The sequence below is a fragment of the Schistocerca serialis genome, chromosome 5 (genome assembly GCF_023864345.2).
Source record: "Schistocerca serialis cubense isolate TAMUIC-IGC-003099 chromosome 5, iqSchSeri2.2, whole genome shotgun sequence".
NCBI lineage: Eukaryota > Metazoa > Arthropoda > Insecta > Orthoptera > Acrididae > Schistocerca > Schistocerca serialis.
The window spans coordinates 355215904-355242740 of record NC_064642.1 but is presented as its reverse complement, the minus strand read 5'-3'; the positions used below and the strand labels follow the sequence as shown (position 1 = coordinate 355242740).

General features: G+C 41.5%; 1 protein-coding gene across 2 annotated transcripts in view; it reads right to left on the bottom strand.

Moving 5' to 3' along the window:
- LOC126482391 (TP53-binding protein 1-like) overlaps nt 1-26837 on the bottom strand; it is a 287146-nt gene that overhangs the window by 133929 nt on the left and 126380 nt on the right. For both annotated transcript variants that reach the window (XM_050106500.1, XM_050106498.1), the window contains exon 9: nt 2517-2624. In XM_050106500.1, the coding sequence (XP_049962457.1) occupies nt 2517-2624 (108 nt within the window). The remainder of the gene's footprint in view (nt 1-2516; nt 2625-26837) is intronic.

Below are 26837 nucleotides of genomic sequence, written 5' to 3'. Positions count from 1 at the left end.
GACTTGGAACACTTAGAGACTGCTGGTGTTTGATCACTAGCAAGTGATGGTGTGGTACGCTTCACTGTGCGTCATCCGCCCTGATGCCACCCACTCTGACCAGGAACCCTCAACACGGGCGTCACCCAGCCGCAGCAAAAGCCACTTGGCAGGAAGGCCTTTGCCGAGAGTCGCGAAGCCCCAGCGTGACGAGCATCTACTCCTTGGCATATGTGGGGCGTTAATGGCACAGGTATCAGCAGAGTGGTCCCTGTGTTGTCAGGGGGCTACAACCAACAGGGTACATGGTGGCCCCACCACAACAAACTGGCTACCATGCTGGATATGAGGTGCAAAGAAATCCATGGTCATCGTCAAGAAGCGACACGCATAGTGCATGGTGGAAAATGTACCCAGGAAGGTGTCCTAGCCCAAGAGATGGAGAATGAGCTGGACTGCAGTGCAACAACGAGAAAGTGGGCAAAAGATCTCAAGGCATGATGGACACGATGCACCATGTAAGGCACCCTTCCCCAATTGGCTCGCTCTTCAGGTAAATTTTGAAAAATGGAGGTCAAACCCTACAGGGGACCATCACATAAAGGCCGAAACGTGAGAGACTCCTTCTAGTCGCCTCTTACAACAGGCAGGAATATCTCAGGCCTATTCTAATCCCCAGCTCCACAGGGGGGCAATACTGTTTTTGCTAAGTCACTTTCAACAATGTTGTTTCGCAGTTTGTGATCTGTATGACAGCCTATTATCTACTGCGGCATTTTTTTGAATTTAATATTTTGGGAGCAATTTCTCCTTCTACGTAATTTATCAATGATTTATAAAAGAGTAATAAGCACAGTAGTAAAGGTCATACTGAGGGAAAACTTAAGAGAAATATTTTTCTTTTTTTTGTTTGAATGCGCAGTGCCTGTTCCTCTGAAAGAACAGACACCACGTAAATCCAGCAGCCATATGTACATTGAGTGGGCTCATTGGTGGTCAGCTGCAGTGGGACATTTTTGTGGAATCAGCGGCATAGAGCGAAAATGTGTACCAGATTAGAATTTGAACCCAGGATCTACTGCTTACTACGCAGGTGCAGTAACCACTGCGCCATCCAGGGCACAGTGTTATCACAACTGCGTAGACTGTCTCGGTACACCTTATGGCTGATCCACGCTCCCATCGAGCACCACCTGTCTGACAGGGACTCGGTATAGGTGGTGCTCGACGGGAGTGTGGATCAGAAGTGAGGCATACCGAGATAGTCTGTGCAGTTGTGATAATGCAATGTCAACGATGGCACAGTGGTTACCGCACTTGAATAGTAAGCAAGAGATCCTAGATTTGAATCCCAGTGTGACACACATTCCCGTTTGTTGTCACTGATTCTGCAAAAAATGTCCCACTGTAGCTGACCACAGTGATCCTCCAACTTACAGATCAAAGTTTAGGGACTTCGATTTCATTAATAATATTCTTACAAGTGGAACAGGAGTGAAATACACATGTATGTTACGCTCATTGCTACTGCTATTGACACACAGTGTGACTCTAGAAACTGTACGTCATCACAGCAACCCTATATTATACACTCAAGGTTTGACGTTGTCAGGTCTATGATTTATGGCTGAAGCTTTAGGAGGGTGCCTGGTATTTGTGTGTGTGTGTGTGTGTGTGTGTGTGTGTGTGTGTGTGTGTGTGTGTGTGTGAGAGAGAGAGAGAGAGAGAGAGAGAGAGAGAGAGAGAGAGAGAGAGAGAGAGAGGAAGGGGGTTGAGTTTGATACAGATTTAACAACAAATTTACAGTCCTCAACAACTTGTTTATTAACCCATCTGCTGTATAATGCATCTTCAGTAAGGTGAATGGTTGTCTTTCATCATACCATTGCTAATTAAGATTAATAAATATGATATAACGAACACACCTGAAACTGTTTATGAGGTACTAAAATTGTCCACACAAAGAAAATCTCAGAACAACAGAATTCAAAGAAGTATCTGGTTATTAATATTACATTACTTAGACATACAATTTAAAAATGTATCACAGTATTATGACACTCTCTCAGCATTTATGTATAGCAGAAGTATATTTCTACATTTTTTATTTGCCTTTCAACTCACAACTTCTAATTGGTGGAAATCTGAACAGCCTATTGCTTCAGTTCCTGCATGTCTTTACAATCAAACAACACTGCAGCACTGTGCTGCTGTGACTTGTGGAAAAATAACCTGATCTGTCATAGGCACAATGAAATGTAATTCCAGTTACGATTTCATGAAACATGAATGCATTGGTTGGCTCTACATATCAGTTTCAACCCCAATGAATATTTAACATGAAAAACAAAACTCAGACCCATCTCTCTTATATGCAGCACTAATCAAAGAAGGTAAACATGCTCTAACAATTCTCCTCATGCAGGGTGAAACTTCCACCATTCATTTCTTGTTATCCTTCTCTGAAAGAAGCAAGAAGAAATGTCTAGGTGGTATATGTTTAATTCAGTGAATTAGCAATCGTGTCCTTAGATTACCTGTGTGAGTTCATAAAAGATGACTTCTTTGGATGCTTCTCTGTAATGCAGAACTACTTGTGCATGAAGCAGTACATCTTTAGTCACCTCCACCACACGGTCAGTATTCTGAAATGAAATCAGTGTGTCCAGTTAGAGACAAAGGACATTGCATTATTAAATATACAACTTAGTATACTACTATTAAAAGTTAATATCTGTAATATGCCAACTTTACATAACATTGCAGAGATAGTAACATTTCTAAAACTTTATATTTTAATATCCATCAGGCACAACTTGCTACACACAAACGCTGCTTTACGTCTCCAAAATTAACTAAAGAATGGAATGTGATGTTCTATAAGACAGTAAATTCACCAAGTTTTGTGTTACAGCAGCAGGAAAATGGTTGAAACATTTTATTGGACATTGATGCTGCATTCCAAACGATTTCACATCAATTCAGAAATATTACATTTGATTGAATAATAAAAAAAAAAAAAAAGAAGAGTTAATTTTGTGACATGTTTGGGACAATATCATGAAAGAGTTTTTAAGCCAAACATAAGTAACTCGAACAGCACGCTCTAAAGGGAAATTTATTTATTGTAGTTTAGAAAGCAATATTTGTACAACGGAAATTAACACTATGTTAGACAGAAAACAAGATGATGCTTTTTGAAACAAGAAAAAAAAACAAATGTAAACAGAGGCATAAAATGAAAGAACATACACTGAATCAAACTTTTTGACAACAAGATTACGGATATTAATTAACAGTTTTTTGATCTGCTACACTAGTAAAACCTTTCACAGAGAAGAAAAGATCATTCAGGGTTGCTTTTAATGAAAGACAGAAGGGATAGGTAGGGAGGGGCAAGAAGAGGAAATACTGCTAACTGCTTCAGCTGAAAGTTTTCCAAATGAAGTGAGAAGTGACAGACTTCAGCTGATACATTAAAGGTGCCTGCCTGTAGTAAGCAGATTTATAAAATATAAGTCCATAGGCTTCCATAGCCATCGTCATTTTGAAAAGAAAAAAAAAACAATTTTGGGTATCACACCAGGTCATTATAAAACACTTAACCAACTAAACTGCTGGCATATCGATCGACTCTGCAGTGTTCCTCTTCAGATATGTCCCTGTCATACATATAGGGGGAAGACATTCAACGGTAGCCAGTAGTTAATTGCTTTGAAGGGGGCTGCTGCAAAGATTGTCAAAATGTCAGCAATTTACTTGCTTTAGTGTTTTATAATGACATGGTCTAATACTCAAATTTATTTTATTCAAGATTTCTGACAAATTTTAAAGCATCGGCTACAAGAACTGCAGTTGTCTTATTACCAACTGTCTACTTTTACATAGTCCAAACTGTGTTGTTTCAATGTGTACTCACAGGGGAGCTGAATATCATTCAGTTCATAAGATGGAGATGTCGCAAATATTACAAAAATGGAAACTTTTGAGCTTAAAACATAAGGAAGGCGGAGAAGGATGAGGAGGAGGAGCTGGAGGACGAGGAGGAGGAGGAGAATAAGAAGTCCCTGTTCCCACTCCACTTCCTTCTATTCCACAAGCACACTCACACACAGTCTTTCCACTTCCCTCCTTTTCCACCCACATCATCTAATCTTCCAACTGCACCTAGCTGCCTTACCCTCTCTCCATCTAGTCCCTGTATGCTCCCATAAACATCACTTTACAGTCCCCAACCTGTACCTTGCTCTTCATCCCCATCCTCACTCCAGCTATCCCCACCACCAAGATTGCTTCTTCATCAAGCACAGTTGCTTGCAGTCTGGCCCCAGCAGCCAGAGACAGTGGTCGTGTGTGTGTGTGTGTGTGTGTGTGTGTGTGTGTGTGTGTGTGTGTGTGCGGTGTTTATTTTGAAAGCCTTCTGGCTGAAAGCTTATATGTTTAGTAGTCTTTTGTCATGTCTGTCTGCAAATCAACATCTCCCATGTACATTAAGTAGCACTCCTTCCTTTTCACAATACTGTCATTAGTCCATCCTGTATTTTCCATTATTTCAAATAAGAACCTTTACTTTCATGAGCTCATATTATTTTTAAATGTTACTAAAACCAAGGATTATAATTCTTTAAAACTCTCTACAACCAAGACTATGAGGCAGCATCACCTTTCCATAACACACACAGTTTCTACAGCGACAAACTATGAATAGACACAAATCACACTGAATTAATTCATACCTAAATTGTGAAAAAGTATTACAGATAACTGTAAATGTATCATAGCATGTGTGTGTGTATGAGGGGGTGCAGGGGTGGAGGGGATTCAATTACCCTTCAAGAAACAGGCAATGAATTGCTTTTTCTTCCAATCAATCACCAGAAATGTTTCAGTACTACAACAACCTACAGTACAGAGCTTCTAGAAAATGAGCATTTCTTTTGCTTGCTCTGTGTAGAACTGTATTCCTAAGTGTCAGGTCTATGGCCTTTCCTCTGTTGAACGATTTCAGTTGTTTTTCTATTCCATGGTCACTTATTTAGAAACCAGTCATTCTGATACATGTACAACAATTTAGAGGAGGAGCTAAAGTACAATTTTTCTGAGTGACACACGTTTGGAGAGGGAAAAAAAAATTCAGGTTTTGGCTTTTCTCTGTCATCCTCCACTTCAATGCAATTATGTTGACAGAGTGATTGTATAGATGGCTTCTATCTGTTTACTGATTGCACCTAAGACCTTTTATTTCTTTTTTTAAGGATTTCTGTCAAGTTGATGGATAGAATTTTACTTTCAAATTTGCTGAACACTTTGAACTAATTTTGGCTTCGTTTTGTTTTTGTTTATTTGTGTAGCTTTGGTTATGTCTAAACTTGCAATGAAAACCTCTTTGTTTTCATAGCTGCTTTCTAACATGACTGTTGTACCACAACGGGTCTTCCCTGTCCCCACACAATATTGCTCAGCACATGCTTGTTTAAGTCATAATGTACAATACTCCTGAACTTTGTCCATTTAAGCTCAACACTATTAGTGCTGGAAATGAAATTTTCATGTTGACTGCTCAGGTAATTTGAAGTTTGTTCCTTGTCGCTCTTGCTAACCACAATAATCTTCCTGTCTCTCTTTATATTCCTGTTTACAGCCATATTCATAGAAGCTGTAACAGTCTTTTATCATTTATTCCCTGATCCACACTGAATGAGTCAAAAAATTTGGGTCTGTTGGTGACAAGATGATATATGTTATTTTAAAAACTTGGTTCTCTGATTAGCTTCTCAAGGAACTTTCAAATAAGTCATTTAGAACAATTTTACATGATTCTTATTTAACATATCAGGTTTATACAGAGGGATTAATTACAATCTTAATCACCAAAACAGTAATTTTCTACTGTATTCAGTCTTTCAATTCTGTTTTTTTTCTGGTATTTTCTAAAGCTTTGATATATTTTATCTACAGCTCTTCGCATCAAATAGTACTCTCCTCTTCTTACATGTCTCGTTTGTTAGAGAACCCTGTTTTGGATTATGACACACCGTATCTTGAACATATAAATAACGTGCATTTCTAACACAAAACAGAGAAGATTTTGTTGAGCTAATTTTCTCCCCAATCCTGTTGAATGGCAGAGTCATACACTTGGTGACATGCTTATACTATGCTCATAGAGAAACCCTGTCCTACATTTGCACTGCTCTTGGCGAGGCAAAAGATCAATTTAATTGTATAAGTAAAGCTTGAAAATGTTTGCTCTGAAATGACTGTCCAGGTGTTCTTTATGTTAAGTAGCAATCTGTCTTTCTTACAGTGCTGATAATCCTACCTGGAGTTTCCATCATAAAGATCTCAAAAATTGATGGAATTCAATTTGGCATTACAGCCTCAACTACAGACTCACAGAATTGAGCCTTTTCCTTGTGCATTAAAAGGCACTTTCCTGACTGTTCTGGCTTAAATCAGGATTATGGGACTGGGAACAAGACTACTTGTAGGTTTTATCAACAGATAAGTCAATGGAGGAATAGTAAAGTAGGGCAGAGAGTGAGTTAATGTGAACAATTCAGTGATAGAATTGTTATCTTCAGAACCAAAGAGCAATGGACATTTCTAAAAAGGGCAATTGCAGAAGCTGGACAGACAAACACAGGTACAAAGAAGCCAATGGTCAAGAAACTTACGGTAACAGAAAGAATACTTCAACTGATTAATGAAAGAAGGAAGTAAAAATATGTTCTGGGAATGACAGGAACACAGCAATGTATGTCACTTAGAAATGAAAGAAATAGGAAGTGCATGAAACAAAAGGAAAACAGCTCCAGGAAAAATATGAAGAAAGCAAAAAAGTAATGGTCACTGGAAAAACTGATTCAGCGTACAGAAATGTCAAAACAAACTTCAACGAAATTAAAATCAGGTGCAACAACATTAAGAGTGCAATGAGACCTCTAGTGTTAAATAGAAAGGAGGAAGTGGAGAGCAGGATACAATGAAAGCCTCTACAATGTGGAGGACTCGTCTGATGATGTGACACAAAAAGAAATGAAAGATTTCTGATCAAATAAGGCAAAAGAGGAAGATAATATTCATCTGCAACTTTTAAAATCTTTGGGTGGAGAGGCAACCAAATGACTATTCAATTTTACGTGTAGAACTTATGAGACTGGAGACAGACTGTCAGAAAAATATCTTGCACACAATCCTAAAACAACAAAAGGCAGATAAGTATGAGAATTATTATCCAATCAGCTAAAAAGCTCATGCATTCAGGTTGCATACAAAATAATATACAGAAGAATGAAATAGTAAACTAAGGATTTCATAAATGACAATTAGGTTCACTTTAGGAAGTGTAGAGGCACGTGAGAGGCAGTTCTGACATCCTGCTTGGTAATGAAAGTTAGACTCAAGAAAAATCAAGCTATGTTCATAGCACATGTTGACTATGCTAACATTTCCTGATGACATTGCTATTCTTGACAAATGTGAGGAAGAACTGCAGGACCTGTTGAATGGAATGAACGGTCTAATGAGCACATACTATGAATCGATAGTAAACTGAAAAAAGACAAAAGTAATGAGGAGCAGAAGTTAGATACACCAAAATTGTTGATTACGATGTAGACAAATTGGACGAGTTATGCTACCTTGGAAGCAAAATAACATATGATGGACAAAGGAAGTAGGACATTCACAGCAGACTAGCTCAATTAAAGCTAGCATTCCTGATCATGAGAAATCTACTAGTATCAAACATTTGAGGAAAAATTTCTGAGAACATGTGTTTGTGGCACAGCATTTTATGATGATGAATCATGAATTGTGGTAAAAGCAGGACATAATAGAATCAAAGCATTTGAGACGATGTGATACAGAAGGATACTGAATGCAAGTGCTATTCTGAGGTTGGCACAAATGAGTAATACGTGGTGGACCATATCAAACCGGTCAGAAGACTGATGATTTAAAAATAAAAATAAAAAATAAAGGTGTCAAAAGAAATTTTGCCAAAATTTAGAAGACATGTTTTACACTCTCCCTGATGTCGAAGCACTTCTGTTAACATAAAGTTTTTACTTTTCTTTAGTTCCTTAAGACTATCAAATTCCAATCAATCAATCAAATCGGCAATCGAGGACCCTGTAGATCATAAGCCGACCTCACAGTGCTCCTCCATAGACAGCGATCTTGTACACTTTGGATCCAGTTGTCACGGACTCCTAGTTGGCAGAGGTCTTTCTGTAGCTCATCCTTCCATCACTTCCTGGGTCTTCCAATTGAACAGTTACCATGAGGTCTTCCCAAAAGCATGGCTTTTGCCCAAGAGGTGTCTGGTCTCCTAGCTCCTCAAGGACTACCACCTTAATGTTGGTGGGGAGGTTTGCATGTCTCAGTGATCCACTGAGCTACACTGGTGGGAACTGTGCTCCTGGTTGGGTCACCCATGCCAGACAGGTCAGTTGGTGAGACTCCAGACAAAGAGTAGTCCCCTAAGGGGGCTCCCACCTAGGGAGTATGTGGGTGGCAACCAAATGGGCCCTTAGCTAAGTCTGACATAACTTCCACTGACTTGTTTCAGGCTGCTTCTGTTTTCTTTCCTACTTACATTTTTGACCCCAACGGTATTAGTTTTTGAAGCCCTAGGGTGTCATTCATTTTTCTTTTCTATCTCCAATGAAGAGGGCAGGGAAGGCTCTAGAGGCGTGGTGAAGCCAGCTTTCCTATGGGCATAAACCCTGAAACGAAATCCTGCCCACTCAGGGCAGAACAGTGGCAGTCCCACTACTGGGTTAACCCTGCACAGCACTTGTAACGTGGCCAGGGGACATATTTACACCCACAAAAAAAAACTCACAAATGTGCCTCGTAATAGGATGGAACACCATAAGACGAAAACAGCTGGGACCTGGAGCTGTTCAGACAGTAGTCTCTGAACTAGAAGAGTATAAAATGGACATTACTGCATTACAGGAAACAAGATGGCTAGAGGAAGGGATACTGTATGAGAAGAAATCAGTGTTCAAATTCCAAATACATTATATTTTCTGGGAATAAATTGCCATCATTTTGAATGTCTTAAAGCGTTACTAATGCTGCATTCTTCAACACTCCATGCTTTATAAATTGTTCCACTACATTCTCCAGAATTGCAGTGTCACAAGTGTGAAACAGAGATGCAAGAGTAGCACACACCAGTGGGTCATAGTCAAACTTTATGACTATTTTGTAGTTCTTGAATTTGGGTAGCAGTTAGTCCTTCTTCACTCCATTGATGAATTTCTTGATATGTCAAGCGAATGCCATTCCCCTACGCTTGACCTTTAATATCTCCAAACGTCTGATAGAACAAAACTTGAGACGAAAAATGTCAGACCTGGAATACTGGGAATAGTGAGGTCTTCCATCAATATCTTCTGTATCTTGGCACTCCTACAGATGAGGGGTTTCGTTCTTCTAATCGTTATGGAGTCTGAAGGCTCACTTTACCCAAAGAGCATGAAGTATAACAGTCTATGATACTTTTTATTCCCAATGATCTCAAAATTTCACATTTATATTCATTGTAGATGGCTGCGTTGATTGAGTGGCTGGAAAATGTCGACATTCTAGACCAGTGGCTGGAGCAGTTTGAGCCAAGGACAACGACTATGATTTAGCTTTAAATGTAAACATTTTAGGTTAGGCTTTACCTTGACTGTTATTGATATTTAATGAAACAATAATTTTAGTATTACCAGTCACTATATATATATATATATATATATATATATATATATATATATATATATATATATATATATATATATATATATATATGTCTAAAAAGAAAGATGATGAAACTTACCAAACAAAAGCGCTGGCAGGTCGATAGACACACAAACAAACACACAAAATTCTAGCTTTCGCAACCAGTGGTTGCCTCGTCAGGAAAGAGGGAAGACAAAAGGATATGGGTTTTAAGGGAGAGGGTAAGGAGTCATTCCAATCCCGGGAGCGGAAAGACTTACCTTAGGGGGAAAAAAGGACAGGTATATATATATATATATATATATATATATATATATATATATATATATATATAGAGAGAGAGAGAGAGAGAGAGAGAGAGAGAGAGAGAGAGAGAGAGAGTGGTGAGTGGCAACTATCCTTTTCATAATATTGTCATTACTCCATTCTGGATTTTCTATATTCAATCTGTGTCTTTAGAGTCTACAATTATTTGGAAAGTGGTTAAGGCGAACATATTTTCTATAATTTCTTTATTGTTCAATAAAACACAGATAATAAAATTAAAAGGAGACTGAATGGCTGGCTAGTACTTGCTTTAAAGAGGTGAATTTCAGTACAGCCAACACATTTTTAAGTAGAAGGGTGGAGGGGCAGATCATCCAGACCGCAAGTTGAGAGGGACCCACAGTTTGTGACACAGTTCCTCCTAGCTCTCACACAGATACACTATATGATCAAAAGTAGCCGGACACCTGGATGAAAATGACTTACAAGTTTGTGGCGCCCTCCATTGGTAATGCTGCAATTCATTACGGTGTTGGTCCACCCTTAGCCTTGATGACAGCTTCCGCTCTCACAGGCATACATTAAATCAGGTGCTGGAAGGTTTCTTGGGGAATCGCAGGCCATTCTTCATGGTGTGCTGCGCTAAGTAGAGGTATCAATATCGGTTGGTGAGGCCCGGCATGAAGTCTGTGTTCCGAAACATCCCAAAGGTGTTCTATAGGATTCAGGTAAGGACTCCGTGCAGGTCAGTACATTACAGGGATGTTATTGTCATGTAACCATTTCACCACAGGACGTGCATTATGTATGGTGCTCGATCGTGTTGAAAGATGCAATCGCCATCCCTGAATTGCTCTTCAACAGTGGAAAGTAAGAGATGCTTAAAACATCAATGTAGGCCTGTGTTGTGATAATGCCACACAAAACAAGGGGTGCAAGCCCCTACATAAAAAACATGACCACACCGTAACACCACCACCTCTGAATTTTACTCACTGTTGGCACTACACACGCTGGCAGATCACGTTCACTGGGCATTCGCCATACCCACACCCTGTCATCAGATTGCCACAATGTGTACCATCATTCACCACTCCACACAACATTTTTCCATTGTTCAATCATCCAACGTTTATGCTCCTTACACCAAGTGGGGAGTTGTCTGGCGTGATGTGTGGCTTATAAGCAGCCGCTCCATCATGAAATCAAGGTTTTCTCACCTCCTGCCTAACTGTCATAGTACTTGCAGTGGATCCTGATGCAGTTTGGAATTCCTGTGTGATGGTCTGGATAGATGTCTGCCTCCTCAACTGTTGGCAGTATCTGTCCATCAACAGACGAGGTTGGCCTGAAAGCTTTTGTGCTGTATGTGTCCCTTGATGTTTCCACTTCACTATCACATCAGAAACAGTGGACTTAGGGATGTTTAGGAGTGTGGAGATCTTGCATACAGACATATGGCACACGTGACACTCAATCACCTGACCACGTTAGAAGCCCATGAGATTTGCGAAGCACCCCATTCTGCTCTCTCACGATGTCTAATGACTACTGAGGTCGCTGATATGTAGTACCTGGCAGTAGGTGGCAGCACAATGCACCTAATATGAAAAACGTATGTTTCTGGGGCTGTTCGGATACTTTTGATCACATAGTGTAAGTCCCTCCCAAACTGGGCTCTGAGTAACCATCCAAAACCTATCCTCCTTTCCCACCTGAGGAAGGAATTAACAGTTCTGGAAACTACGAATAGTTTGCCTTTACTTCTAAATGATTCTATTGGCAATACTGAAAAATCTCCTGAAGGTAATGACTGGTAAGTCATTCTGTTTCCTGTTAATTTCACAGTTTTCTTGAATGAATTAATCCATTTTCTATGTATTTTCTCCTCGAAGACTGTTTTATGGACAAACATGGTGTTGTTTTTGGCAAATTCTATCAACATGTGCACCATATCAAAGGAAACCCATTCAACACTCCTGATGCCTAAACAGCAGGGAAGAGCACACCAAATACAGACATACATGGGCACTTACCCTGACTTACAGTGCTACCCTGAAGATCAGCTGACAGCTGATCCATTTCACCTACCTTTTCCACTACCAGTTTGGAGATACCTTTGATAAGTGCCTATAAGGAAGGTTTGCTAAGTCTGGTAAGTTTCTATGAAAGAATGTAACATTTCTGTTGTACATCCAAGGTTAGTAAGACTGATTACTCCAACGATCGTATAAAGAATTTCAGCAAAATACAGCTTCTAAAATGGTCACTGTGTCAAGCATCACTGAAAATGGAGAAAATAAAGATTTTGTGCTGCTATTAAACAAATTCATCTGAAGGGTTGAACTGCTGCAAAATCAAAACAGAATTGGATTAACTTCACACGGACTCCACACTATCACTAAAGACCATTTACTTTTGGATCAATGAATTTAAACGTAGTCGGACAAGCACTGATGTCTAAGTGCACTCTGGCCGTCAAACTGAAGTCATCACAAAGGAAAGCATTGACGTAATCCATGATATGATAATACAAGACCGCCAAACAAATAAAAATTAATGAGATTGCTGAGACTGTAGGCATCTCAACTGAGTGTACGTATAATGCTCTGCACTGAGAACTGGCTATGAATAAACTGTGTGCAAGTTGTGTGCCGTGATAGTTCACAATCAACCAACAGTGCATCTGGCACAACATTTCAGCACAATTTATGGCAATGTTTCAGCACAATTTATGACAATGTTTAATTACAATCCATAGGACTTTTTGGGCAGATTTGTGACTGTTAATGAAACCTGGATCCATCATTACACAACCAAGTGAAAACAATAGTGAAAACACTGGACAAAGGCTGGTGAAAGAGCACCGAAGAAGGCAAAGACCATTTTGTCACCTTATAAGGTGATGGCCATTGTTTTTGGGGGTTCCCAAGGAATATTCATCATAGATTACTTGGGAAAAGGGAGAACCCTACCTAGACTCTCTTATGCTTCACTGTTGGATTGTTTGAAACTTGTGTTAGCTGAAAAAAGAGCATAGTTGGCACACAAAATAGTGCTCTTTCACTGGGATAATGCACCATCCCACACATCAGTGATAACAATGATGAAAGTCCATGAACTGATTCCTCACAGACCCTGTTCACCAGATATGGCCTCAGCTGAATCTGTTCTCTAACTTGAAACTTTGGCTTGCTGGGAAAAAATTTCATCATATTAGGAAATGATAGTTACAGTCAATTAGTATTTTGCAGAGTCTGACAAAACCTATTTTTCTGATAGGATGAAAAATCTGGAGGACAGCTGGACCAATTGTATATCCCTCAAAGGGGACTATGTCAGGAAGCAAGAGGAAGTGCGCACAAAACATTTTTTCCTTGCTTTTTTTTTACCAGGCTTGTATCAAACCACCCCTGTACTTTTACCAGAATACATTCAAAAGAATTGTATTAAGCAAAAAAGTATGGTAATGTTTCACGCCCAGAATTACAGCAATAGCTTATTTATTTATTTTTCCTTATTCCCAATGAACTGACAATTCTTTTATATACTGAGGTCACAAAAGTCATGGGATAGCAATATGCACATATACAGATGGTGGTAGTATCATGTACACCAGGTATAAAAGAGCAGTGCAATGACAGAGCTGTCATTTGTACTCAAGTGATTGGTGTGGAAAGGTTTCTGACATGATTATGACCACACAACAGGGACTAACATACTCTGAACACGGAACAATAGTTAGAGCTAGATTCCATTTTGGAAATCGTTAGGGAATTCAATACTCTACGACTCACAGTAACAAGAGTATGGGAAGAATACCAAATTTCAGGCATTATCTCTCACCACAGACAATGCAGTGGTTAAGGCCTTCTCTTAACAACCAGGAGCAGTGGCGTTTGTGTAGAATTGTCAGTGCTAACAGACAAGCAACACTGTGTGAAATAAACATAGAAATCAATGTAGGACATACAACGAATGTATCTGTCAGGACTGTGTGACAAGATTTGGCATTAATGGAAGATGGCAGCAGAGAACCAATGTGAATGTCTTTGCTAACAGTACCACATCGCCTGCAATGCCTCTCCTGGACTCATGACTATATTCGTTGGACCCTAGATGAGTGGAAAACTGTGGCCTTGTCAGGCGAGCCCCGATTTCAGTTCGTAAGAGCTAATGGTAGGGTTTGAGAGTGGTGCAGACCCCATAAAGACATGGAACCAAATTGTCAACAAGGCACTATGCAAGTTGGTTGGTCGTGGCTCCATAATGGTGTGGGTGGTGTTTACACGGAATGGACTGGCTCCTCTGGTCTGACTGAACCAATCACTAACTGGGCTGCCATAAGTTTCTTCAAGTGAAATTCCCTGATATTTCGCTGATTTCCAGATAAGTTTTAGCATTTTTCCCTGACAAATTTTGAGATCTCAAGGGTAAGTAAAGACATAAGTCGACAAAAAAATGTAAGGACTTCCATCTCTCTCCCTGTTTTGTTTTGTTTTGTTTTAGGGCACAAAAACAACTAGGGTCATAGAAGCCCATGTAAAAACTGTGAAACACAAAGACAAAAAGAGAAGTTAAAAATGACTACATGTCAATCCCCAATGACAGAAGAAAAGACAGTTAATAGCTGGGACATGGAGAAACGTCTTTGAAATTCGCAACAGAGAAATTGAGGTCCAGGACTAAAAATTAAATAGCCTTCGCCATATTGCTATGACAGATAAAAAGTAAAATGCGGTCGACAGCCAGCATGTCGTTCGCTAAAACAGGCAATAACTCAGACGGCAAACCCAAAAGGGAACTTAAACAGTCAAAAAAAGGGCATCCGTCATGAAATGGCAGACAGTTAAAAGTTGGGCGCAATGTGCACAAAGTGGTGGGGGAGCGCCACTTAACAAATGGCGATGGCAAAAAAGGCAGTGCCCAATACGCAACCTACTTAAAATGACCTCCTCATAGTGGGAGGGCCGAGAGGTGGTTATCCAAGATGCTGGGAGAGGCTTAATAAATGGGAGCTTATTCCCCTGAATGGAGGGCCAGTCGCGATGCCAAAATGACACCACCTCCTGACAGACAGCAACACAGAGATTATCAGAGGGAATGTAAGAACTAGTGGGCTGAGGCATGATGACTGCAGCCTTGGCAGCAGTGTCAGCAGCCTCATTTCCTGTCAGACCAACATTATCAGGAACCCACATAAACTTCACAGTGACTCCACAAAGAGTGAACAATTGAAAGCTTTCCTGGACCATTGTACTAAGGGATGGTTAGTGTACACTACACAGAGGCTTTGAAAGGCACAGAGAGAGTCTGAGCAGATGTCACAACTGAAAAGACTGTGTCGCCGCATGTACTCTGTGGTATGATACAGGGCGAAGAGCTCTGCTGCAAACACTGAGCAGTGTGCTGGAAGCCAATACCAAAAAATGTTGGCACCGACGACGAAGGCACACCCGACACCACGGTCAGTCCAAGAGCCATCAGTGTACATTAAAGGCACTATCACGAAATTCCATGCAAAGGTCGTGAAACTCAAGGCTGGTGTAAGTGTCCTTAGGAAGCTAGGAAGCGAATGAAGGCCAAGGTGAACACAGGCCGTCACACAAAGCTACGGTGGTGAAGGGTTCACAGCTTCACACCCACCAGGAAAGCTGCAGGCAGTGTAAAGTTGATCTGCTGGAGCAAAGGCTGAAAGCAAACTCTACCAGGTAACAAAGAAGAAGGAGGCGCCCTGTACTGGCGACGAAAGGAGTCATCGAAGGAGGAGGCATAGGATGGATGGCCACGCATGGCTGACAAAAGGCACGCGCATCTGCTGAGGAGAAAGTCACGGCAATAGGACAGCGGTAGTTCGGCAGCTTCTGCATACAGACACTCAACTGGGTCAGTATAAAAGGCGCCAGTGGCCAAATGCATGCCACGATGATGGATAGTATTGAGGCAACGCAAGAGGGACAGATGTGCAGATGCATAAAAAAAGCACTCTAGTTTCGAACGGACAAGGAACTGGTACAAACGGAGGTGGGTGGGTCAATCTGCACCCCCAGGAAGCACCATTGACCACACGTAGGACATTGAGGGACCCTGTACAGTGGCTGCTAGGTAAGGCATGTGAGAGGACCAAGAGTGTTTCCTATTGAGCAGGAGCCTCAGAAATTTAATAGTTTCAATGAATCGAATAGCAAAAGGCCCAAGATGTAAAGATGGTGGAAGAAACCAACTGCACTGCCAGAAATTCATACAAACGGTTCTGTCAGTGGAAAAAGGAAAACCACTGTTGATGCTCAATGAGTAAAGACCTTCTAGACATCGCTGAAAATGCCGTTCAATGAGACAGGTCTGTGAAGAACTGCAATAGATGGCAAAAGTGTCAACAAAAAGGCAGCCAGAGATGCCCGGCAGGAGACACACCTTTATAGGGTTAATGGCAATAGCAAAGAGGATGACAATCAAAATGGAACCCTGACACACACCATTTTCCTAGTTAAAGGTGTCCAACAAGGCTGAACCCAGACGTACCTTGAACATTCTACCTTTTAAAAATTCCTCATGGAAATGGGGCAGGCGACCATGGAAGCCTCATGTTGTAAGCGGATTGTCTTATCGCTGGCTTGGATGCGGAGTATCTTTGTGGGCAGCGCGTTTGCAGAGTCGAGCACGGAACACAGAGCTGTTATGTTGTGTTGTGGGTAGGTCCGCATGTGAGATGCATTATTATTATTATTATTATTATTATTATTATTATTATGGAAGTTCAAGTGTTGCTACATGAAGTGATGAAATATGGAAGTGGATTCAGAGGAATGTGTATAAAGATGTAATTAAAAACGAGCACTGCTGCCGGTAACTTATTTAGTGTATCTGCTCGTTGTGTGTTGTACCGTACATCAACCACCCATGCTGTGTTTGGCCTCCTGGAATGAACTAATGTGAATCAGTTAAAATAGTTACCACAAAGGAGTGCAATCAAGTGCCAGTGTCTTGTAGCGAGTGTGAGAACGTGCGTTCGGTCATCGCGCCATCAACAATCCGACGCGCTGTGACAGTTATGTGCATGCTCATACAAGTGAGAATTGAGAACAGAAAATTTAACTTTTTGAACAGTGTTATATTATTACTAGTGACAAGGAGGACTGGTGCCAGATATCTGTGTATGCGTGACGAGCCTAAGAACATTTGTTCGATCATTCAGCCTCTGCATCTTCAACAATCACCCGCGTCGTGTCAGTTACGCGTACGCTCATCCAAGTGATACTGTGGACAGATAATCATCAATATGTTAATGGGCATAAACACTTATGGCTTCGAGCGTGAACAGTGCAACCTGCTATTTTCTTATCGTCTCAGAATATAGATGATCATACCAGACGTAGGACAGTGTTGTGCTTAATGTTGAGTGGCTCCCTTAAACCCACTTGCGTATTTAGATACATAATTTCAGGCAAGCCAGCAGCATTATGGTCAGAACAATACAACTGCCGTGGGAGTATCAGGTACGTGGTGTGGACAGGGCACATGGTCAAGAAGCGGCAAGTGAGCGACAACCAGTTTAAGGAACCACCCCCACCATTTGTATCCCCAGGTGTGTTACAATGTGTAGAGAGTACGGATGATACCAGTCCTCCAGCAGGTGTCATAGGCTTTCTCCAAATAGAAAAACACAGCTGCAGTCTGTGATTTCTGCAGAAAACCGTTCATGACACAGATGGACAAAGTGATAAGATGGTCAACTGCATAATGGCGCGCTCAAAATCCACACTGTGAAGTGGTCAGTAAATTGCGAGACTCGGGTCACCATACCAGCCGGGCATTAATCATACATTCCATCACCTTGCAAACACAGCTGCTGAGAGAAATGGGGCAGTAGCTAGAACTGAGGTGTTTGTCCTTACTGGGCTTAGGTATGGGTATGACAGTCATGTGTATTAAGCAGAAAGAGCTTGCCTGCAAAAGAAAGGTGCTGCAACAGCGGAATGTGAACAGCATCTGGCCCTGGGATGGAGAATGGGGATGAAGTGAGAGCATAATCTAGCTCCCTCGTAGTAAAGGTGGCATTGTAACACTCACAATTCTGAGAAGAGAAAGGTATCACCCGAGCCTCCTCCATTCGTTTCCAATGGAGAAAGGCACGGTGATAGTGGGAGGAGCTTAAAATTTCCCCAAAATGGTGGCCCAAGGTGTTGGCGATACCAATAGGGTTCATGATGACATTGTCTGCTACTGTCAGGCCAAAAATTGAGGAATGGATCTTGGTCCCAGAGAGACGTCGGAGGTTGGTCCAAGCAATGGAAGAGGGGGTGGAACTGTTAAAAAGAAATAGCTTATGAAAACCGGCTAGCTTTTTGGTTATCCTGAAGAATGCAATGACACTGTGCATGCATCTGTTTATAACAAATGCAGTTTGCCATCATGGGATGATGGTTAAAAATGCAGAGAGCCCATCTCCATGTGCAAATTGAGTCACGGCAAGACTCAGTGCACCAAGGGACCTGGACATGGCATGATAAGGAGGAAGTGTGAGGAATGGAACATTCTGCGGCAGTAAAGATAACATTCGTAAGCTATTCCACCTGCTCATCACAACTGGAGAAATCGTGTTTGTCAAAGGTCACCAGTAAGCTGCCATTTGGGTGTGCATGGGAGGTGGGGCATGAGCCAGCAAATGAACAGCACACAGGAAATGGTCACTCGATTAGGCGTCAGAAAGAATGGACCACATGAGGCGATGGGCGGTGCAGAAGGATAGGTCCAAATGGGAATAGGTGTGTGAGGAGTCTGAAAGAAATGTTGGTGCTCCTGTGTTAAGGCAGAAAAGGTTACGTTGATTAAGAAGTCTGCCAAGAGCGCGCCTCTCGGACAGGTTCGGGAAGAACCCCATATGGGATGGAGCACATTAAAGTCACCAAGCAGCAGAAATGGGTGAGGTAGCTGCCCAATAAGCTGGAGGAAGTCGGCCCTGGTGACACTGAATGACGGAGGTATGTAAATGATACAAAGGGAAAAGGTCAAGCAAGGACAGAAACAGCAAACTGCAACAGCTTGAAGACAGGAGTCAGGGAAATGAGTTGACTATGAATGTCATCCCGTATGAGCAGCTAGACTCCCCCATGACATAGAATGCCAACAGCTCAAATCGGTTGTGAGGACACAACTTTGTTTCCTAAAGGCAGAGGAAAAGTAGACGCTGTGATTCTAAAAGCAGCTGTAAATCCTCTTTACTGGACTGAAGGCTGCGAACGTTCCACTGGAGGAGAGCCACGATGAAGGGGTGTCACGTTGGCGGCTGCCAAGTGCCGGCCTGCGAAGACTCTGCTGCTACAGGGCACAGAGGCAGGAGGATCCTGCCTCATTAGGTCCACAGAGGCTTGGCTTTCTTCTGCTGTCGGCCTGCAGAGTCTAATGCAGAAAAATGGTTAGTGGCATGCACTGGCGACACAGAGGCCGGGCGGGAGAAGAGGATCTTTGAATCAGTGACGGAGAAGACTGTTTGCCTTCACTGGACTTCTTCAATCCTTTCCAGTTAGCACAGGAAGACTCAGGTGTTGGTTGGATTCCTTCTGTCCTTTCCAGCCTGCCAGTTGTGTAGTTGGTGACTTTGCCCCACGAGGCAAGAGTCTGATGGCTTGTTGCACAGCTGAACGAGGGGACTGTGGTGCTACCATGACAATAGGCAATTTTACAACCTCAGAACTGAATTTGAGGTTCTATGTCTGCGTGGCAATGTCCTTCATGGTGCGAGATGCAGTAAGAACAGTACTATAGTGCCAGATGGTAGAACACAACATTTGCGGCTAGCCAATAACTTGCGAGTGACCAGGCAAGGAACTTTTTCCTTTATCCGGATCTCCCGGACAGCCTGCTCATCAAGATACATGGACAATCTCGAGAGGAGGTGGCACTGTCACCACTGCAGTTGATACAGCAGGGACAAGGAGACAGACAATTGCCCTGGTGTGCATCTTCACCACAGGTTACACATTTGGCTAGGTGTTGACAGGACATTTGAGTGTGGTTGAAACGATGACTCTGGTAGCAGCACATCGGGTTCGGAATGTATGGTCAGACTGTGAGAACCTCATAGCCTGCTTTGATCTTGGACGGAAGCACCACTTTATCAACGGTGAGAAAAAGAGTGCATGTGGGCACTATGGAGGCATCTACCTTTTTCATCACCTGATGGATGGCAATGACACCCTGATTGGAGAGGTATGTTCGGATTTCGGCCTCGGTCAGACCGTAGAGAGCCTGGAGTAAATAACACGATGGGAAGTATTCAGAGTTCTATGGACCTCAACATGAACAGGATAGCTGTGAAGGAGTGAAGTGGCAAGCAGTTGTGCTAGAGAATCACAAGTAGTCTCCAAAAGCAAAATGCAATTCTATAAATCAGAGGAGGATTTCACAGGGCCAGCAGTTGCATCAACACCTTTCTGGATAGTAAACGGATTTACCTTTGTGAAGGACTGACCAACTTCAGTAGGCCTACATGAAACCACGAGGAACCGTGGTGCAGCTGGGAGGGTCTTTGAATCATTAACCTCATTCCATTTACATTTTGTAGACACTGATTGCGAAGATGATTGGTTCATTGCAAAAAAAATCCCCCACGATTGCCAATGTCTCTGATGGCATGCTCCTTCCAACTGGGGGCCCCCTTCACAAGTGGGTGCACCTGCCTTAGGTGATTGTTCACACGTCGGATCACACCTCCTGAACGTCTGACAGAGGGACCAATCAGCAATTTGGGAAGATAGCAGCTCAGGCAATCACCCCTCCCTGGGCCTGGCCTGTACCAGGGAGTATGTGCGAATTCTACCTGTCGACCTGGAGCTACCCAGTCACCTGTTATGCGTCAGACGCATGGGCCGGAATTCAGGAACACACAGGAAGGAAGAAGACAAAAGAGGAGGTTCAAATGCCAAAATGGAGGGAGGGTAGGAGAAGAAGAACAAAGAAAGAAAAAAGGAATGAAAAACACTGGTGAGACTGTTCTTATGTCAGCTAAGGACAGTGAGGAACATTCCCAAAAACACCCCACACCACATGTTCCACAAAGGAGGGGAGAAAGAATAGCAAGAGGATAGACATGCAGCGCAGAAGGGAAAAGATGCTGCAACGGCTGGGGCTCCTAGTAGATTTCTCCCCCATGTGAGCAAAAATTTTAAGTACCAACATCATCTTTTGTAACAAATTGTTTTTAGATAGAGAAAGCAAGGCAAATGGTATATGTGTTTCATTAAGACCCTGTTTTTATTTCCTTGGAGTCACAAGATGGATTTAAAATACCTTCACTCATTTCAGAAATAACCCCAGAAAAAAGTAGGCCTCTTGAAAAATGTGTATAATATATAAATTATTTTTGAAGTACTAGAATAAATAAAATGTCTATAAAATGCTGCACTGTACAATGTACTTTTGATGAGACAGTGGCAATTCCTGAAATCCATTGCCCATGGCCTCTGGCCTGGCGAGTGGCACCGCAGTCCTGGGTCCTTGGATAAACCATGAAAACACTCTGCATTATGTCACACACAAACAGACCCAGGCTGCAAGCGGATCGGTCAGACTAGATCCAATGGGCAGGGCTTGTACATTAGTGGGAAATGATTGGCTTTAGATTAGCAGGCCCAATCCATTAAAGGTACCCACAGAAATGGCCTGTGGTTTTACCCCGTCGTGAAAGTCCACTCCTGTGGCCAGTTATTCACGTGTCACAGATGCCATGTTGATGAAACAAGACCACGTTGAGCAGTCCATGCGCCAGGTAATTTGCACAAATACTCTGAGAACCAATACTAATGAGGCAACTCTCCGTAAAGATGATCATTGAGCCGCAGACAGGCATGTAGAAAAGACAATCACCTTCTCATAAATAAATTTTCGGCCACAGCCTTTGTCAGAAAACAAGAGCATACACATATTCACACAGTCACTCAGACACAACTCATGCATACTACCACCATCTCGGGCCACTGCATCAACAATCTCTGAGAATCAGATACAAAAAAACCACTCCTCCTGCCTCCCTGCCTTTCATCGATAGCTGCTAGGCTAGCGGCAGGAAGTTGTTGCAGCACTGACTGCAAGCTGAGAGAAGTGATAGGAAGCAGAGAAGCAATAAGAATGCAGGAGTAGAAAGTGGCGCACATACTCAGCTGTGCCCAGCCAGCGATAGCATATGACATCTCAGTAAACAAACCATTTCATCTACTGAGGCAAAAAACAAGATTTTTTCCAGGATTTTTTTTTTTCAAATTTCCCTGGTTTTCTTGACATGTTTGAAATTCCCTGATTTCCAGAACTTGTGGCAACCCTGAACACTTTCACAGTTATGGATGGCTATGGAGGCAGCATGGCTCAATGCGTCTGCAGGGACTTCCGACGACTTGTCAAGTCCATGCCACATCGTGTTGCTGCGACATCATCAGAGTAATAGCTTCATTTGATTCACTCCTCTTAATGTCAATGCAGGCACAGAACATGTCACGTCAGTGAATATGATATCAATGACCTCAGTTTCTCTTAGCACAATATAAACAACTTGTATTATTACTGCTGCCACATTGGACTTACACAGATGCAGTATTAAACTGGTGTGCGCCTTGAACATTTTCTAAGATATTAATTACAAGCACTGGGTTCACTCATCGCAGCAGGTTGACCCTCAGTAACTTTTCTCATTGACACAAGTTGCTAGATGGAAATATAGCATATCTGCGGCTTACCTAAATGCATGGTTGAGCCAGTACATTAGCCAAGAATGTGCACACAGCAACCAAAAGACACTTGCTACAGTTGGCACAGTTCTGCTGCACAGTAATGGCATAACACTGACACACTATACAGCTGCTTCCCCAACAGAAGCCCAGAGGCTGGGATAGTACTCCTATTTCAGGATTGCCTTGTTCTTTTTTCAAAGATGTAGATTTTCCTTGTTTACTTTTTGATTCGCTGCTTTCTTTTCCATTTATGTTTATGGGAAAAGCAATATAATATTTCTAGGAGTGCTTATAATGGAAAAATTATTTAAAATCAATTTTAAAATCATGCATATTTTCTTGTCACTCCTCAACTGCCACTTTTTGTTGAGTCCATTCTTCTAAGAGAAGTGTTCCCTAAAAAACTTTATATGTGGAGGCTTTGTGTTAGAAGTAGTATCCCTCCACAACAGCATTCTAGGAGCTTACTTCATTGTACCACATTATTCTAAACTGTCTTGCTTAGCACCTTGTGCTATTAAATGTTGTGAAACATTTCTTCAATACAGTACATACAATTTATAATGAATTAACATGCTATAAATCTGACAAGTGAAATTACACATCCTTTCCTCTGGCGTTATAAGTAAATTTCACTGGCATGGACTTAGGGACCAGAAAATGTAGCATCTACTTTTGGCAAAATTTGCATCTGGTGTGACTTACCAAACGAAAGTGCTAGCAGGTTGATAGACACACAAACAAACACAAACATACACACAAAATTCAAGCTTTCGCAACCAACGGTTGCTTCATCAGGGAGAGGGAAAGACCAAAGGATGTGGGTTTTAAGGGAGAGGGTAAGGAGTCATTCCAATCCTGGGAGCGGAAAGACTTACCTTAGGGGGAAAAAAGGACAGGTATACACTCGCACACACACACACATATCCATCCGCATATACACAGACACAAGCAGACATTTGTAAAGGCTTTTACAAGTCTTTCCGCTCCCGGGATTGGAATGACTCCTTACCCTCTCCCTTAAAACCCACATCCTTCTTTTTTTTGCTTGTAAATGACTTGACACATGAGTTTAAAAGGTTGTCACGATACGTGAGTGACAACAAACAAATCCTTAGTTCTTTGAAACTGATTGTGTAGTGAGCGTGTGACACTGTTGACGGGGAAGCCCCATCCGGAGAAGTTCGGCCGCCGGGTACAAGTCTTATTTCAGTTGGCGCCACATTGAGCGACTTGTGTGCCAGTGATTAGGATGAAATGATGATGAGGACAACACAACACACAGTCCACGAGCGGAGAAAATTTCCAACTGGGCTGGGAATCGAACCAGGGCCTGCTGCATGGGAGACAAGCACATTACTACTCAGCTAAGCAGGTGGACTTACTATTAAAAAAAGTGCTGATTGGCAGCTTTTTGACTGGAATGTTTGCTTCTGCAAAAACTTTAACACTTTTTTCCTTCTGAAATGGCCTTTGTTTTGTTCATTTGGCTGCATTTAATGTTTTAAAAATGACTGTCTCATTGAAAAGAAGCAGCATAATCCCACTGGTGAGCTAAATGCATCTCCAATTTAAGCTGTTGCTGGGCATTATTTGTCTTTTCTCCCAAAATTTAATGATTACAAAATCTGCAGACTATTTATTTTGACCTTCTGTGGCCATTCACATCCATGTGACCCATAATTGACAATGTTATGGATAGAACTAACAAGGCACTTAGCGCAGAAGTAGAACCCAATGTTTAAAGTCAGGGAAAGAACTTACCCATGGTCGATAAACATTACAGATTTTGTTTTCAAATTGCTATAGCACAGAGTGCAGGCACTGTATGCTATAGTGACAGGTGGCGGTGAGCATGAACAATTCAGAATTTTGGCTGCCAGGGTGGAGAGGAGCGGTGCAGCAAAGACTGCCCCACCTCCCTTTCAAAGGGCAGCAGCATACAGCAAAACTGACATATTATCACAGGGATTGCCAATTTCTTCTTGTATTGTAATCAAAATCTGTGATGTACCAGGATCAGTCGCTTTGCTTATTTCAAGACAAGAAAAGAAAAGAAAACAACAAGCAACACAGAACACAAAGCATTTGGAGGCAGCTATCGTGCAACTGCTTGTTGAGGTTAGCATTTCAGCAGAGTATTGTTAACGACATAGTTCAGACCTGACCCCTAGCAGTATTCGATGCAACTACAGTTCAAAACATTCACCATATTAAAAGTGTCCACATTATTACTGTCTTTTAAGCTAAAACTATTTCAAACTCTCTCTGATAAAATGGTTCTTGTGAAAACAAATCACTATGAAACAGCAGCTACTAAGTAATTTTGCATTTTCATATTTTGAAGCAGAATTCGCATTTAGTTTGCATGTACTACAAAATGAGAATTTTTATGGGTAGTAGACATGGTGTAACAGAGTGCCCTAATCTGGTCATTAACATAACGATAACACAGCTTAAATTTAGGAACACAGATTGACCTGACTTGTATTATCACATAGGAGTTAACATTCAAGACTGAGGCGAAACATAGTGGGATTATTAATTACACAAGTCACTTCTTACAGATGAGCACTTTGGGAATGTGGGTACTGCTATGCAACCAGATTACAATATGTTATCTATTATTTCTGAGATCACATCATAAGTCTCCAATGAAGAAATATTCTTTGGTTTTTGTCATACTGTTATCACCCAGTATCATCTAGTTTAGGATTTGTTGTCATTTATTACTTTTTGTTACTCTTCAAGGAAGTCTTCTACCATCTTATAGGAATTCTATCATACTTCCAGTGAGTACCTTTTGTTTATTTCTTAAAGAAGTCTTGCAACCCGCTGAGTAATTACTTCAGTATCTATAATACTGTTTTTTATTTTCACGTTTACAGTTGTGGCTACACCTTAATATCATAACTAGTTTGTCTTCAGCAATAAGACACATGTGCTGATTTTCATCATATTTGAGCACTTCTAATCACCTTACAAAATAACACATTAGTACCTACATAGCAGCTTCTCTGCATGCTGTAAACCCTTTTCATTATCTTAGATACATCTGTGATGCCTTTTGGTTCCCATTCTTTCTGCAATTCTGCTGTGACTTACAACTTGCCACTTAACAACACTTTTACTTCAGTGCAGTACTTTACTGTAGCTTGCCTCCCTCTGACTGACTACCTTCCAAGTTCTTACTTTTCATTAAATTTGTTAATTTCTGAACTGTAGTGTACCAGCCAAACCCTCTAAACCTTTGTATATCAAGAATCGTGAAATTTTATGAAACAATCATTCTTCACATTTTATTATTATAAACACATTCTCAATTATGGGACACATTCTGTTACAATATCTAAAAAAAGCTTGCCCAAATGGGCAATGGTTGTTTGAGTCCTTTTAGCGCTTATAGTACATTCATTTCACGGACAATGTTTACAGTTAAGAGATCAAGGACCATAATGTTACCATGAATGTCTAGGGATCTACATAGTCCCCAGCCAGAGTCTAGCTTGCCTGTGTAAGTCTCATACAAGCTAGGTGCAATACATTCCCCAGACATTGTTTACTAATGGCTGTTTCGCCTCAACAGCCACCAAGCCCCATCAGCACACAGCATATCTTTAGGTTGATAGTTTCTTGCACAGCTTTGTACCTTTCTCAAAATCAAGGCAGTTAAGCCAAGATCCTTCCCTCACTGTGACATACAACATTCTACCTTAGCACCAAATGACTGTTACTAGAGCATGTTCAGGTATTATGTTAATGGAGGCCCGGCACTGCAAGCCAGCCTCAAGCTCTGGAAGCCCAGTATCATTAGGCCTGGGCCCATACCCAGCCATTTCTGACTAAGACCATGCAGGGAGCAATAAGACAGTAAAATGTTAGAGTTGAAGCACAGAATGAAAAATTTATATCACAGATGCTCAGAGGTCCATGGTCACGTTCACAATTGAGCTATTGGTCCTCTTCAGGGATGACTTTTCAAGAGCTAGTCTACAATGAATACTCCCAACTACTATACATCACCAAGTTTTTCTGTCTAGTAATTTGAACGAATTTTCTATCTACTGCTGTGAACATCTTTTTCTACCCACTACTTTTGACAATTTTTCTACTTTTTACTGAGAA